The following is an 18,191-nucleotide window of genomic DNA, read 5'->3' as shown; positions in this document are numbered from 1 at the left end:
AAGTGGATCTCATAATAGTCCTAGTTTAATCTATGTGGAACAAGACCTATATATCATATGATCAAGTTTTGTTCACAAAGAAACAATGCCATATTTGGCAGGTCACATTTGATCACCATACCACCACACATTTTCCCAATTCAAGCACACAAATTTGAGTTATCTGAGGGGTTGAAGAATGGGAAATCAATTGCTGAACAAATCAAAATCCTCCTTTTGCTAATCTCTAGGTAAATATCAAAATTGTGATTGTCTTCACATTTATTTGTATGCATGAGAGGGGTTAGACCCTTAATCTGATCGTCTTTGACTTTTATAAAAGAACTATTTCCTGGGTCGAAATCATTTGTTTATCTTTTAAATTACACGTACGTGAGAGATATTAATCCATCTTCAATGGCTTCCCTTCCCATGGATATAATATTCTTATCCATTCTTCCTAAATTACCTGTTAAATCCCTTATTCGCTTCAAATGTGTATCAAGATCATTTTTAGCCGAAATATCATCCCCGACATTCATGAAACTACACCACCTCAATGCTCTGTCTTCAGACGCCAACCGTCTCTTAGTCGTCCCAGGACACATGGGCTTTAACGTGTACGACCTAGACTCCCCACATGCTCCGCCTATGCATTTCACTTACCCAAAGCCAGCGACTTTTTTTGAATTGTTTATGTCAATTGTGGCTACATGCGAATGCTACGTTTTAATAGGGTGCGGGTATACCTATCTGGATGACCTTATCTTGCTCAACCCATCAACACGTACTTACCGTGAACTCCCTTCACTTCATATTAAGGATATGTCGTCTGGAGATCCATGGTATGGGATGTGTCATATTGTAGATGGAGTCAATGATGATTATAAAGTTGTCAGATTCAGAGAATCCGGAGAATATATGGAAGTCATGGTTTATAGCTTGCGAACTAATTTGTGGAACTTGGTCGAGTCAAGGATAAGAGTTGAATCTATCAAATCATGGTGTTCTACTATCACCGTTGTACAAAACCATTTGCTTAACATAATGTTCTACGATTGCAATGACCTTGTCGATCGTCATATGTCGAGGATTGGTTGTTTTGATATAAAGGAAGAACGTTGGACTCATAATGTACAACTGCCTGATAGTCTTTCGGATGTTAATGATTCCCATGTCGAGCTAGGGGTGCTTGATGGGAAACTGTTTTTATTAATCGAAAATGTGAATGAATCCACTTATGATTTGTGGGTTATGAAGGAGTATGATGTGAAAGAGTCTTGGGTGAAATTGATGAGTCTTCCTACTTGCGATGATCCCCAAAATCCACTTTATTGTGAAAAGGTTTTCCACCCACTAGCTTACCGCAAAGGGTTGTCACATGAGTTATTGTATAAGCAAGATCCGAGTTGCAAACTTATTTGGTACAACCTTAGAGAGAGAAAAGGCATAGAGGCTGAGTTTTTGGGACTACCCAATTGTCGTTCTTCACGGGCTTATGTAATCAAAGGAACCCTCGTCAACTTTCCTGGTGGACAACCGATTAAAAAGATATTGAAAGAAGAAGAAGAAGAAGAAGAAGAAGAAGAAGAGGAGGATGATTTTATTGACCTGTAAAATTCAAGTCCTTCATTTGTGTTCCCTTGCAGACTTGCAATTGTGTTATTTTCAAAAGGTTCAGGTGTTAAACATCAAATTTAGTATGTAGGTTGTGATGAGGATTTTTGAAAGAAATAGCATCGAAACTATCCTAGCTGACTCGCCTGGCTGAACGAAGAAATCACCTACTCCCTCTGTCCCGCACTCCCGGTTATTTGTTGTCTTTTTCAATTTTTGGGTGTCTCAGTCATTTGTTGTCCTTTCTATTTTAAGAATGAACTTGATGAGTAATTTGATCATTCTCATTCAATTTGTTGCACTTGTCATTTAATTATTGTCATTTCTTCATTTCTTGCTGTTTGTGTCAAAATAAAAGGACAACAATTGACCGGAACGGAGAAAGTATTACGTAGGAGATCGAAACTACACTTTTAATTTAGCTAAATTAGGTGTAAGGCTAGTATTATAAATTGTCAACAATATCCTTTTTGGAAGTGAGACATACCACTTCTAAACTTTGGTTCATTTTAACTTCCCCTTTACGTGTAGATCGAATGACCATATCGTCCTCCTAGGTCAACTTGTAGGTGACATTATTGACTTAATGTGCTTGATAAAAAGGAAAAATTAGAGTAATCTATCGGAACATAGAAACATGGGCTCCAAATTAGGGTTATCGGCTTCGGTCATGTACCATACGAATGAATTATGAATATTTAGGAGTGAACTAGTTTTCACGCCCGTGTGTTGTACGGATATTAAAATAAGTACTCATGAAAATAAAATAAATTTTCGGAGCAAACATGCCTCTGCTACGACATTAGCCACTCCGCGGTACTCCGCCTCTGCACTGGAGTGAGAGACGGTGCCTGCCGTTTGGAAGACCAAGAGACGAGGTTGTCACCAAGATATACGCGGTAACCTGAGGTGGAGCGACGGGTATCGGGACACCCATCCCAATCTGCATCGGTGTAAGCCGTTAAAGAGGAGACAGAGGATATATTTAAATGTAGACCATATTTAGTTGTGCCTCTCAGGTAACGGATTATCCGTATCCGTTTAAGAGCACCGAAGTGGGCTTCACGGGGATCGTGCATAAACAAGCATATCTGCTGGACTACGTATGAGATATCCGGCCGTGTAAACGTTAAGTACTGAAGAGCCCCTGCTAGGCTACAAAACAGTCGGGTCAGACACCGGTTTACCAGAGGCAACGCTCAATTTTTGTTTTGTATCCACGGGGTCCTGGCTGGTTTACACAAGGTCATTTGAGCTCGTCGTATTATATCCTCGGTGTATTGCTCTTGATGAAGAAAAAGGCCCTGATAATGTGTAACTGCCGAAATACCAAGGAAGAAATTAAGCGGTCCAAGGTCCGTCATTGCAAATTCTGTACGGATATGATATAAAATTTTCTCGGAATTTGGCAGTAGAATTAGCAAGTATTATATCATCCACATATAGAAGTAAGCCACATTAGCACCATTTTGATAAATAATGAATTATCCGATTTACTATTAGTGAATCCAATTGTAGAGACGTAATTAGCAAACCGTTGGTACCACGCTCGGGGTGCTTGTTTGAGGCCGTAAAGAGATTTCTTTAGGAGACATACATGATCAGGGTGATTGCGGTCGCGAAAACCCGGTGGTTGATGCATATAGACGTCTCGGCTAAATGGCACCATTGTGTCCATATAATAATTATCATCTGGCTGTTGGAGGGTGAATGATTGCATAGCAGCGGATATATCCGTCGGAATGAATGCCCCCTGAGACGATCCTATCGGACCCGGTTTTGCAACAAAAGCCTGAGCGGGACGAGGACCAAGTATGCCCTGAGCACGAGGAGTCTAGCCAGCCGTTGGATAGGGACATGGTGGAGGAGACCAACCTTGCCATGTCCAGGTGCCCTGTTGCTGTGTACCCTGGCGACCAAGAGCCCTTCCCGAAGTCTGATTCTGGGAATTACCACCACGACCCTTCTTGCCGCGGTGATTCCCCTTGTTCCACCCACCATTGTTGCCTTTGCCCCTGTGATGGGACGAATTAGAAGATCCCCCTCCGTTGGAGTTATTATTGTTGGAGCGGGAATTGGAATCACCAGAGTTGGATGATTGAGATGCAGCTAGTGCTATGTCAGAGGCAGTAGCCGTCTCCTTGAGACGACGATTATTTTCCTCGAGAGCAAGCATAGAGCGAGCCTTGTAAAAAGGCGGAAGTGGATCACTCTGTTAAATGAAGGTAGCAATCCCCTCATAGCCGGCAGACACATAGGTGACCAACTGCAAAACCAGACGAGTTTCAGATACAGGAGCACCAACATTAGCAAGTTGGTCAGCAATCATCTTAAGTGCTTGACAATACGATGAGACAGTCAGGTAGCTATCCATACGAATATTGGTGAACTTTTGTTCTAACAACACAACACGAGAATGTTTATTATCGTTGAATATATCCTTGAGATGGTCCCAAGCGCTTAGAGCAGTGGTGTGACACCCCCATACTCCAAATGCCTTACCAGGACTACTTAAGGTATGAGAACGTCACCATCTCAGTTACCCGAGGCAATGATAATCAAATGACAATAAAGAAACATACTTAAATAGCAATATAGTTTAAAGTGAATACATGTCCAAATTCCAAAACTGACAAAAGTAAAATACAAATGTTCTCAAACCAAAAGTACTAAACAACTAGTCCAAAACAGCGAAAGACTCTAAGACTGCACCGTGGCGACTCATCCCAGCTAACCCAAGCGCATCGTCTCATACCTTCTCAACAACTGCTCATCATCCCCGAATGGATCACCACAGTTTTTAAAACATTTAACGGGGTCAGTACTAATTACATAAAACAATGCCACAATGAAACAAGAACACAAACAACTCAAACAATCCCCAGTCTCCATCTCCAATCTCCACATAACTGACTACACACTAAAGTGTGTAGCCCTGCCAGAGTACCTATCACAACAAGTACTCGACGCCGCCAGTGGGGGACCGCAGCCGTACCCACCAAATCCCCGCTCATCTCATTGAGCGATAAACCCAAGTTCATTAATGTGCACATCCCTTCTGTGGCGGGTTCTACAGAAGGCGAATCAAGGACGTGAAGCCACTCCCACAAGTGACTCCACTCAGCCAGGGACGTGCCCCGAAGATCACAGACAGATACAAACCAATCAACAATATAAAACCAACAACCGTCAAGATCAACCAACAACATAATTAACCAATAATCACAACAACAATCACCACACATCATGTAACTAATACTGAGTAGGGAAACCCTACCTGGAAATGCAAACACTGACAGACGATCAGGCAGCTAAGTCAGAATATCTCCTCAACAAATCCTCCTCCTATACATACATACATACATACATACATACATACATACATACATACATACATACATACATACATACAATCACAACCATATTCACATAAACCACCAAAACCCCTAAATCACCCAATTAGGGTTTAACCAAATTTAACAAAACATTATAAAATTCATATGTAAAGCTTACTCTTGACACAAGGATCATAACGACGTAAAGAACAATGAAATCCGACACCTCTAGCTCCGGGATTTGCTAATGATGCGATGACAAACAAGCTACGTAACTCTCTTTCTCCTCACTTAGGTTTTAGAATTGTTAAAAGAAACTAAGAAAAGTGACGGACAACCTTTTATACTAATCTCGCATCATTAACAAAACCCGTCAAACTCAGCCCGTAAAACTGACTTACTCGATCGAGTAAGTCACTTACTCGATCGAGTGACCCTTACTCGATCGAGTGCCAAGCTTACTCGATCGAGTACCCTACAAGCAAACTACTATTTTGCGTAAAAAGCTACTTACTCGACAGAGTAAGCCCACTCGATAGAGTACCCTAAGACACATAAAACCGTAGTATTACATTCTTCCCTCCTTAAAAAGAACTTCGTCCCCGAAGTTCAAACCACAAATAAAACAAAACACACTAACACCATCCCGACACAACAACATAAACAAAACTCGACCCAAAACTCCAAAACATATCTCCCACAACAAAACTCAACCCGACTCAAGACAACTACTAACTATACCAAAACCAACATAAAACATGCAAAAACTCTATGCGACCATCTCCTACCCCCTTAAAAGAAACAAAGTTACGTCCCCATAACCACACATACCTGATCAAACAGAGACGGGTACCACTCCCTCATAGCCTCTTCCGCCTCCCATGTTGCCTCCTCAACCTCATGGTTAGACCAAAGAACCTTAAGCAACACTATCTCACCATGTCTAATTTTCCTAACCTTTCGATCAAGAATCTGCTTAGACAACTCAAGATAAGACAAAGACTCATCCAGCTCGATGTTCTCTACCTTTAACACATTTGATGGATCACTAACATACTTCCACAGCTGAGATACATGAAACACATTATGCACTCTATCCAAGGCAGTTGGTAAAGCTAACCGATAAGCAACCTCACCCACACGATCCAAGATCTCATATGGTCCTATAAACTTTTGGCTCAGCTTACCTTTCTTACCAAATCTCTTGACCCCACGCATAGGAGACACTTTCAAAAGAACCTTGTCCCCAACCTGAAACTCTATCCCGGCGATGTAGGTTTATATAACTCTTTTGTCGATCCTGGGCCGCTTTCATCCTTTGCCTAATCAGCTTAACCTATTCAACCATCTCCTGTACGATCTGTGGTCCCAAAACAACTGCCTCAGCACTATCGTCCCAGCAAATCGGACTCCTACATCTCCTCCCATACAAAGCCTCAAATGGTGTCATTCCAATACTGGTGTGATAGCTGTTGTTGTAAAAAAAATCAATAAAATCTAACCTCTGCTCCTAGCTACCACCAAAATACATAACACAAGCTCGCAACATGTCCTTTAAAGTCTTGATGGTCCTCTCCGTCTGGCCATCTGTCGCAGGATGAAATGCAATACTCATCTTTAAGCTCGCAACATATCCTCTAAAGTCTTGGTATGGGATGTGTCATATTCTAGATGGAATCAATGATGATTACAAAAGAATTCGCCGGAGAATTCGTTGAATATATGGAAGTCATGGTTTATAGCTTGCGAACTAATTTGTGGAACTTGGTTGAGTTAAGGATACCTACCGAATCTATCAAATCATGCGTTCCATTTGATTCACATATTGTTCTTTGATAACTATGTCACCGTGAGTCATAAATCGAGGATTGGTTGTTTTGATACGAAGGCAGAACGGTGGATTCGTGATGTACAACTGCCTGATATTGTTTTGGTTATTAATGGTTCCTATGTCAACTTAGGGGTGCTTGATGGCCAATTGTTTTTATTAGTTCGAAATGTGAATGAAGTCACTCATGATTTGTGGAATTGTGGGTTATGACGGAGTATGGTGTGAAAGCGTCTTGGGTGAAATTGATGAGCCTTCCTACTAGCAAATAGAATCAGTTATCAGATCTTTCAATGGCATGGAGAAACTCTATGAAGGTGGCATAAGGCGGATACTTGCATTAGTATTTTTTTGTATGAATGGTAGCCTCTAAAGAATACGAGGAATTATTTGACAAGTTTTATATTTATGCGAGGCTATCAAATTAGCATCTCGAATTCTTTGCAAAACTGTCGAAGAGATTTCACACTCAATTTTCAGATTTTGAAGTTTATCTAATTTCTTCTCATCTATTACACTCGTAAACTGCTCTTCAAGCACGCATCCTCCATATCTTTAATGGCAGAGGCCTCGGATAATTTGGAGTTCATGGTCTTTCTGATATGATGCTTAACTCTCTTTATACGAAATACTATACGACATTGTGATTAGGATGAAGGTTGTGATGAGGATCTTTGAAAAGCAATAGCATCGACACTATCCTGACTGAGCGCGACAAAACGCCAATTACATAGGAATCCAAACTACGTCTAAACTAAATTATTAGGAGTAAGGCTAGTATAAATAGTCTCTTCTTTAGAACAACATCCTTTTTGCAAGTGAGACATATCAATCCAAACAGTGTACTTTTGTACACCCGATTCTATACGCATTGTGGAGGCTCACTAAGGCTTTTTCATTTAACGAATTTAAGAAAATAATTTATATGGAAACAAGATTACACGTTTTGTGAATGGCTACAGTATCACATCTTCAAGTTTTTGTATGTACTCGGTTGTTATACCTTGTTTCAATATTTTTTTTGATAATGCAATTCTTAGTCTAAATCTTGATGCTATAAAACTTTCCAAATTATCGCATCTTATAAAATACATAAGATCATTAATTACCTAGTAACACATGATACATACAACATACATTTATGTTTATTGCTTTTGCTGAAAAGAAGCGGGACTAATTAACCCAAATATAAAGTTACAAAAATAAAAAAAACCAAACACACGACTCCCAAGCGGGAACCACACAAGACCAAGAAACGCCTCCAACATCGTCTTGAATAAACCAGAAAAGGTGACTTGGCACGTCCGAAAGGTGAATCATTTCAAGTTACTGAGCTTATGTAACTCCCCATTCGCCAACCAATCCGCACATTTATTTGCTTCCTGATACACATAATGCATTTCCACTCTCCAATTTATGTCCTCCATAAACGACTTACATATACAAAACAGATGAGAATGGGCCATGGACAATAAAGGATCAGCTTTCGTGAAATATTCCACAATTCGCGAATCAGTTTGAATAATAAGACGGGGTATTTGACGCTCAAGCTCAATCATCTGCCCTCTTCCCAGCGCCATGAGTTCAGCCCTTGTTACGATAGCTATACCCAATTTATCTGCTAAAGCTACCACCAATTGTCCCGAGGAGTCGCGAAAAATACCTCCCGCACGCAATAAACCTGGGTTCTCATAAGAACCGTTGTCATTATATTATAAACTTATTACTAAAGTATGAAAATGTTTATTTTGATTGTTTAGTTTTTGATTGAATATTTATATGTTATTGTAATTAATGTAACCTAAATCATTATTATTGTTTCATTCATTTGTCTGTTCGCAAGTTATTTAAAATTTATGTTAATAAGCATTTGCATGTAATTAATAGTAGAACTATATATTAAAACGAGTATATCATACAATGAAAAAAAACCGTACAACAAGGAAAAAAACAAGGAAAAAATACCACAAAAACAAACAGCTTGCTAAGTAAATTAATTAAACACCCTAACAATAGTTTGACTAGGGGGTGGGTAATCAGAATAAACTTGATTATAAATCAAGCTTACTACATCGGCATCAAGACAGTGATCAAAATGAGGCACTTCGTCGAGTTCCTATGATTTCGGTACATTAATAAAATTGTACGAAAAAAACCTTCTCATCAGATGAGCGACCTCGACAGTGGCAACCCATAGGTAAGGCCCAACGTGTACATAACGATCGTTAGGGTCGTCGGCATAAAATTCACGTTTGCCCCTTTGATGGTCACGTGATGCATACCTTGCATCGAGTTGTTTTGCTTGGATGCATTCCTTGCATCGAGTTGTTTTGTTTGGCGAAAATTGTCAAGACCAACCCCTCGAAACTCGATCAGAGCATATCCAAGAAATCCATGACTCGAAATCCAAGCAGGGTGGATTGCCCTAACATTTGAATACCCATTCTTGATTGGCTTTGTAGCACACCTAGTCGCTTGGATGGATTGCCCTAACATTTGAAAACCCATTCTTAACAGGCTTTGTCGCACACCTAGTCAAAGATAAATACCCTAGACACAAATGAATATAGTAATAGGGGTCGAACACAAGGAGACGGGAGTTGTTAATTAGTTATTGTGGAGTGAATTCTATCAAGGTCGGTTAACATATGATTGATTGGTTGGATAATGGTAGAAAACAATAATGATAAAGGAATGATCTAGGGAGGTCGGGTCACACATGCAAATTATGTATATGCTCAAGTTAAACATATGAGTTGATAAATTTTTTAATTGCTTAGGCTTAAAGACAACCACATCTCGGCCTTATTGTTAACCATAGATTGGGTCCTAACAAACTCTCGTTATGACTAGGTCGTATACTAACACATGTTTGTCTAATTCAATTTCGTGCCTCTCGACTTATAAAAGTGAATTAACAAATTTAGTCTAGGATAGTGAACATTTATCAAAGACTAACGATACAATGCAAACATGTTAAAGAAACAATGAAACGGTATTACAACATCCTAGTTTAACAATTGCAAGAAATACTCATGCATGATTTCCCTTATTCCCCAGACTAGTGAATTACTCATGCATAATGTAAACTAAGCTAATGACAAATGATAAAGTAAACATAATAACTAATTGATAATGGAAATGACAAGGGAGATAATAGAACAACAAAAGAAATAGAATTATCTTAATAATTGGAAATGAAACTTGAATATAGGAGAACAAATGCTTGAATGGAAATTATAATACAATATTGAAATACTAAAGAAAATGGTTAAGGGAAATCTAATCTAACCTAAACTAAGAACTGAAATAAGAGTATGAAGGAGGTGTAGAAGGTGTGTAAGAAGTGTCAGATCAACCCACTTATATAGGAATAAGGGTGTGTAACGTAAACAATTCAAGGAAAGGCAGCCCGGTCGGGGTTGTGGTGATTTCGCCTCTTTGTCTTAAATCCGTCTTAAATTGCAAAGGGAATCCAATGTTATGTTTTAATGCCTCTTGATTATTCCGGTTGATTGCTTCAAATGGAATCTAACATTTCATCATAAGCTCTTTGCTCTCAACTTCTTTATGGGCTTCATTTTATTTATCTTTGTCCATCAACCCATTCAGATATCTTCATGCTCGGGTTTCCAATTAAAGACCAAAATGCCCCTATGCTTCCCGAAATACCTTTGCATGATCAAGACTTGCTCTCATTAGCCTCGTGAACTTGGGTGAATGCTAATTAGATGGGAAAAAGATATCAACGGATTCATTCCTACAAAATGCAATGAATACGAGCAAAAACACATAGAACACGGAATTAACTCATTAAATCACTAACATAGTGCAAATGACATGTAAAATAGAGCTAAATTAGAGGGTTAAAATGTATATAAAATGGACTTATCAAAATCCCCCAAGCTAAACCCTTACTTGTCCTCAAGCAAGCACACAATAAAATGTATGGTAAGGACATGGGTACGAACAACAATCATCCTTTCCAAATGCAATTCCCGTCAAGTAATCTTTAAAGCTCAATGAATCAAATCCCGAAACAACATGGGCATAGGGAAAATGCAACAACATCGATGAGATTTACATGACGGCATAGCACAAAGGACTTCACATGGACATTTCAACTCTTGCATATGCTCTTATTGACATCGGACTCCTCACGGGAAAAACAATGACACTCAAATTATGAATAAGGCAATTATATGTGAAAGAGACACTCTCCTATCTACGACTCAAGAGAATGCGCGCACAATCTAGTATGGTAGACATTCCAAATAAACAAGATAATGCTAATCATGATTAAATATGCACAAGAAAAGAAGCCAAGAACAAAAAAGAATGTTAGGGGAAATAGGTAAGAAGGTGGACAAATATTTTTGGTCATGTGGAGCTAATGTCAAGCTAGTAACTAACTAAAAAATGCAAGGATGCTTATTCCGAGCCTTAACCTTTCCCAAGAGCAAGAATTAGAGCCAAAAATAGGATGATGACTCATTTTTTCCATTATAGCACAAGAGACTACTTCCCAAAATAATATATCTCAAACATGGAAGCAACTCACATTTCTTTCTTCTTCTTTTTCATCATTTGTCACATTTTTTCATGCTTCTTTTTTTCTTTCCTTTTCATTTCTTTTTGCATTTTTTCTTAATTCTTTTCTTTTCCCTTTTTTTTTCCTTCACCTCCATTCACTAAATTATGGGAATCAGCAATCCCGTAACAACAATGCTCACAATAATGATAAATAATCATATCTCAAAGATAAGAACACCCCAACACAAGTAGTAAATCATTAGCTCAACAAAGGTAGGCAATTTTATATGTGGCTAGGTAAGAGGGTAATTTTGGACAATAGATGTAAGCAAACAAGTGAATGGCTTCAAAATGCAATCATGACGGCAAAACTCATAAGAAGTGGAACAAAGACCATACTTGTGAGTATAGATGTAACGCACACCAAGTGGAAAAACTACACACACCTAGATGAGACCGGATATAGATGCACCGTCTTTTGGAGGCTCTACTTTACCATATATGTAGCTTACCAATGTCAAGATCAAGTCTATTTTGTCCAACTCCATCCCTCACCCACTATGTCAAGTTATCCCCATGCATGCAAAACCCGTCAAATGCGTGATTCATTAGCTTATAATAAGAGAAATGCAAGGAAAGATGACATTATGTATAAGACAAAAGGGTGGACACAACAAAAAATTTCTCATGAAATTTTTTCAATTTTTAGTTTAGTAGATTTCCCTTAACTAGACTCACTAAATCCCTCTCCCAAGCTAGAACAACACATTGTCCTCAATGTGTAAAACAAAGAAGGACACCGAACAAAGGGAGATGGGACGACACATTCGGAAATAAATAAAGGAAAGAAAGCATACAACTGCGTAGAAGCTCCCTCAAGCTAGGTTGAAAATGGGGTAAAGTCCAATCCAAGTACCAAAGTACCTGTGAAAGACGAGCTACTACATACGAAAGGAAGCTAAATTTCTTATTGTCCTAACTATTACAACAAAACAAATGAAATTGCAATTGTCCAAAAATTTTAAATTGTCTTAAAAAGCATAAATGAAATAATTTTTCCGAAATGAATATCCATTGTCCCTTAAAAAGCATGTTAACGCCCTTAGAAGTTGATCATATTCTTGCGCATGAGCAATGCACAAGCATATGTAAGCAATTGATAAGATATAAGAATGAAAGATCAAAGGCAAGAAAGGATTAATCTTATCAAAATGCCCATGAGAGATTTCAAATAGAACCACCATACTCCACTCGTCAGCAAACGATGGAGTATCATGCATAAGACCATAGAAATAATCGTTAGTGCACAAATTATTATGATAAAAGGTCTCAAATTGGTAGTATGAAAACTCTAAGTGGTAGGACTCATAAAAAATGGGGGGGGATTGAATCCGACTTAACCTATATGTGTGCATCACTAAGTCCTTCATCAACTTCGAATGGGTCAACTACATCCCATGTGAAAGGATTTTCAAAGGTTTCAAAAGACTCGAGTAAAACCTTATCCTCTTCATGATAAACAGGCCCAACATCATCCATGGCACGTGTGTCAACTACCTTCTCCACGAAATGGTTAATTGGAACGACAATAGGGAGAATTTCAATAGCGAAAGTTGGACCATCGTCATCGTCATCCAATAATTCAAAATGGTTAATTAGGGGGAGAAGACTCACATTGGGAGGTTGGGAGAGCATAAGGAGAAGTAATAAGCTCACATTGGCTCGCTTCCTTTTGAGAAAGTTGTTCCAAACGAGCTTGAAGCACTTTGAGCTCCTTTTGTATACGCCACACATCGAATTGGCATGCTAACTCTCGACATTCGGAAGCCATGAAATCCAAGAAATTCCAAAGTTCCGGACCGATCATGTAGTAGACACTCTCATTACTCAAGTTTAGAACCAATTCACGGGTCTTAAAATCTATGCCACCAAGCACGAAATGACCCAAGTAATCCCTATCAAGGACATGCCCAAAGAAGATGAGACCATCGCAAAAATAGTAGAACCGGGCGAGATAGTCATGAAAAGGCTCATCCTTGAGTTGTAGGACGAATTCATAATTCATTATGAAAAGCCAAGCTTTATTACCTATAAAATAGGCACTAAAACTACAAGAAAACCGTGAGAATATCCCAAGGAAAAAGTGTTCCCGAGACAAAATAAAATAAGATAAAATTCAACAACTAATTAGCATACAAAACCGTGCTCCCCGGCAACAACGCCAAAATTTGATAGGCTTTGTCGCGCACCTAATCAAAGATAAATACCCTAGACACAAATGAATGTAGTAATAAGGGTCGAACACAAGGAGACGGGAGTTGTTAATTAGTTGTTATGGAGTGAATTTTATCATTGTAACACCCCAAGAGATGATTGAGAGGAAGTTGTCCCACATCAGGAAATATGGAGTTTGTGATATGTTTATAAGGGATTCCAACCACCACTTAGTAACAAGGCCTTGTGCTTTTGGGCTTAAGTGAGGATAAATAATGGACCCAAAGTGCACACTCATCTTATTGGGTTGTGTTACGACGGTGACGGGTCGGGTACTTATAATCATGGTCGGTTAACATATCATTGATTAGTTGGATAATGGAAGAAAACAATAATGATAAAGGAATAGTCTAGAGAGGTCGGGTCGCACATGCAAACTATGTAAATGATCAAGTTAAACATAAGATTTGATAAAATTGTTAATTTCTTAGGCTTAAAGACAATCACATCTCGGCCTTATTGTCAACAATAGATCGGGTCCTAGCAAACTCTCACTATGATTAGGTCGTATACTAACACATGCTTTGTCTAATTCAATTTCGTGCCTCTCGACTTATAAAAGTGAATTAACAAATTTAGTCTAGGATAGTGATCATTTAGCAAAGTCTAACGATACAATGCAAACATGTGAAAGAAATAATGAAACAGTATTACGACCGATGCCTCTCGGATTTTAGAGGGAGTGTAGTTTACGTTCTGGAAGAGCTTGACCAACGAGTGAAGCGTAGCGAAAAGAGTGCGTTGACGGGTGGGGGGAGGGGGGGGGGGGGGGGGAGGAGGAGGGTTTCGATACAATACAAAACACCCATGTTATTTGCTGTAGGGTTCATCATTTTGTTCACCGTGGGAGGACTCACTGGAATAGTCCTGGCAAATTATGGGATAGACATTGCTCTACATGTTAACATCCTAGTTCAACAACTGCAAGAACTACTCATGCATGGTTTCCCTTATTCCATAGACTAGTGAATTACTCATGCATAATGTAAACTAAGCAAATGACAAATGATAAAGTAAACATAATAACTGATTGATAATGGAAATGACAAGGGAGATAATAGAACAACACAAGAAATAGAATTACCTTAATAATTGGAAATGAAACTTGAATATAGGAGAACAAATGCTTGAATGGAAATGCTAATACAATATTGAAATACTAAAGAAAATGTAAATAACATAAGGGAAATGGTTAAGTGAAATCCAATCTAGCCTAAGCTAAGAACTGAAATAAGAGTAAGAAGGAGGTGTAGAAGGTGTGTAAGAAGTGTCAGATCAACCCCCTTATATAGGAATAAGGGGGTGTAACGTAAATAATTCAAGGAAAGGCAGCCCCGATCGGGGTCGTGGAGATTTCGCCTCTTTGTCTTAAATCCGTCTTAAATTATAAAGGGAATCCAATGTTATGTTTCAATGCCTCTTGATTACTCCGGTTGAATGCTTCAAATGGAATATAACATGGCATCCTAAACTCCTTGCTCTCAACTACTTTAGGGGCTTCATTTTATTTATCTTTGTCCATCAACCCATTGGAATATCTTCATGCTCGGGTTTCTAATTAAAGACCAAAATACCCCTATGCTTCCCGAAACACCTTTGCATGATCAAGTCTTGCTCTCATTAGCCTCGTGAACTTGGGAGAATGCTAATTTGATGGAAAAAAGTTATCAACGATTTCATTTCCTACAAAATACAATGAATACGAGCAAAAAAACCTAGAACACGGAATTAGCTCATTAAATCACTAACATAGTGCAAATAACATATAAAATAGAGCTAAAATAGGGGGTTAAAATGTATATGAAATGGACTTATCAATTCTCAATTAGGATGTCCCTCAACGGGGTAAGGCTCTTAGAAGTTGGCTTCCCAGCATCATCACGTATGACAGGAAGATTGTGAATTATGCACATAATCGGATTGATATAGCGGGTTACCGATTGCTGAGGAGGTTCGACTGCGGATGATAAAGACGTCGACATTTTAATTATGATATGTATGTATATGTATATTATTTAAAAAGTGAAGTAGATAGGTTAGTAATAATAAAGTGATTCTTATTATTACTGCAAATGTGATGCTATTTATAGTATAAAGCTATAATTAATTAGATTAATTTCATCCATACGTCACATTCCAACTTGTATTAATTGTGCATGCATGCGGTGAATAATGGTCAAACAACCAATAATATTAGGGCATGCATTGGTAAAATCACAAACTTTTCAGTTTTCACAAAGGATCTGTGTTTACAACGGTTTTAAGAAAAAACGTTGTTAATTGGTGTAATATGACAACGGCTTTAAAATAACTGTTGTTGATATATGTAATATGATAACAGCTTAACAAAGAACCGTTATGATTTTGTGTTATACATATGGTCAAACAATCGTTACTACAACTTTGAATCTGAAAAGGTAAAAATTACAGGGCATGCATTAGCCAAATCACAAACACTAGAAAATCACAAATAATTAAATTGATAATATGATGACATTGTTTATTATTTAGTTTAAAACGGGTTTTGTCCATCCGTTGTGTTTTTTGCTCATTGGAAAACGGTTATTTGGATAATCGTTGTGTTTTTACTCATTGGAAAACGGTTTTTTGGATAACCGTTGTAAGATTATATGTTTAACACGATACAGTGAACCGATTCTTATTTAACTTGTACCATTCCCACTTTCCAATTCTTAACTTGTTAAATTTCCAATTCTTTTTTTTTGGTGAAATGTAAGTATTCTCATTAAGCTCAAACCAATATTACAAGATACATCATAATTTATCACAGATTACATTAGAATGTTTTGGAGCCAATCTCTATCTTTAGGACTTTTAACCCTACTCAACTGATTCATCATCCTGATTCTCATCAGGGATGTGCACTGGGAAGTCAGTATTGCAGGTCTCATTAACACTCCATCCAGTCTTACTGCATTCCTCTGCTGCCAAACAGCGTAATACACAGCCATAAAGACTGCAATGCAAACTTCTCTTCGCACCTGTGGCTATTTACTCCTACCGAGCCAAATAAGTTGTTAAGTTTCCAATTCCTATCTTATTATACCGGTTCGAATTCTTATTATCTTATTATACCGTTTCCAATACAACCCAAACTCATTATAAGTAGAATTATAATTTTACCTCTTTTAAAAAAAAGCTAGTCCTCCATTAATTTTCCACATCGATTATGGCGTCAAGTTCATCAACTTATAGTGGTTCATATTATTCATCCGTTGATGATGATGATGATGATGAAGCATCATATAAACCTCTTGCAGGAACCCCAAGTAGAATTATATACGCTAAACCTTTTACGTGCATCATTCATAATCTCCCGTACACAAATGACAGGCATGGAAAGGCTATACTCCCGTATAGCCTTGACTGGTTAATAGGTTTGATTCAGTTAGCCGGATTGAATTTGGTTCAAACTATCTACCCGGACAATGATGCGCATGATGGCTTTGGGCAGTGCGCCCTCATCGAGTTTGGCAGGAGTGAGGAGTGGGAATGCTTTCGTCAGGCTCGTAAACTTGAGCGGGCATTCTATAACAATGACTCTTCGAGACTATGGTTTGATCATGATGATCAGTGGGTAGGCCCCTATTTATGGGTTGCGAATGAATATGACCGTCTCGTACTACTTCCGATTGTGCACCGCCAAGGTCGCAGTGCCGAGCAGGGGACAGTGCCGTTGGAATGGGAACGACTTTGTGGATTGGGCTGAAGGTGAAAGAGACATATATGGTGATATTGTCTCTGAATTCCAGAGGATGGGGTAACAAAAAACATACTCCCTCAATTCAAATCCATACTACTCATTTGCTTTTTCACGTTTGTCAACGCTTGTTTTACACGATAAATTTCTTTAATTACGTATTTGCAAAAATATAAAAGTTAGATATTATTAAGGTACTCCTAAAGACCTAAGTCATTATAATATTTTATTTGGTGGATTGTCTTTGAGTGTAAGGAGTACCGTACTCCCGTAGGACACAAGAATTTTTCTGGTGATATTGTCTCTAAATTTCAGAGGATGGGGTAACAAAAAAACGTAACAAAAAAACATAAATAATTAAACTTTAATTCAAAGACCACCTTAATCCAAATACAACTTATAATGCCAGATAATAATTAAAGACTTAATTATTAGAATCTGATGAAGTATTAGGATACTCATCATGAATTTTGGTTTAGAGCAAGTCGTAGATCGGCCCTTCATTATCACCGGACAGCACAGATGGAATGGCCTCTTTTTCACATGTCATAGGCACGGTGGCAAGAATGTGATGCCTCCTGTAATGTCTCAGAAGATGATGATCAAAATGGGTTGCAACCCATAGATAAAGGCCTTGTTGTCTATCATCCGAATAGAAGTCCTCTTTCCCCACATGTTCCCCCGCAAATCTAGCACCTAATTTTCTTGCCTGACGAAAACTATCATGGCAGTTGGCTTTGTCAAACTCGATAAAATCGAAGCTTACAAAACCTTGCTTGTTTGTCGACACAGGGTACATTTTTTTAACCGCAGTGAAACCGAACTTATGAAGCATTTGCGTCAACCAATCAAAATTAGGGTTTAAACCCTTTCCATTCTCATCATAATGAACCGGGAGATTATG

General features: G+C 38.4%; 1 protein-coding gene across 1 annotated transcript; it reads left to right on the top strand.

Annotated features, from left to right (window-relative positions):
* Positions 1–396: 396 nt before the first annotated feature.
* On the top strand, positions 397–1,596 carry LOC141590447 (F-box protein CPR1-like). The gene has a single exon (XM_074411039.1). The coding sequence runs from the start codon at positions 397–399 to the stop codon at positions 1,594–1,596; it is 1,200 nt and encodes a 399-aa protein (XP_074267140.1).
* Positions 1,597–18,191: the final 16,595 nt, after the last annotated feature.

The sequence above is a fragment of the Silene latifolia genome, chromosome 7, assembly GCF_048544455.1.
Source record: "Silene latifolia isolate original U9 population chromosome 7, ASM4854445v1, whole genome shotgun sequence".
Classification (NCBI taxonomy): domain Eukaryota; kingdom Viridiplantae; phylum Streptophyta; class Magnoliopsida; order Caryophyllales; family Caryophyllaceae; genus Silene; species Silene latifolia.
This window is presented reverse-complemented; position numbering and strand designations above follow the sequence as displayed.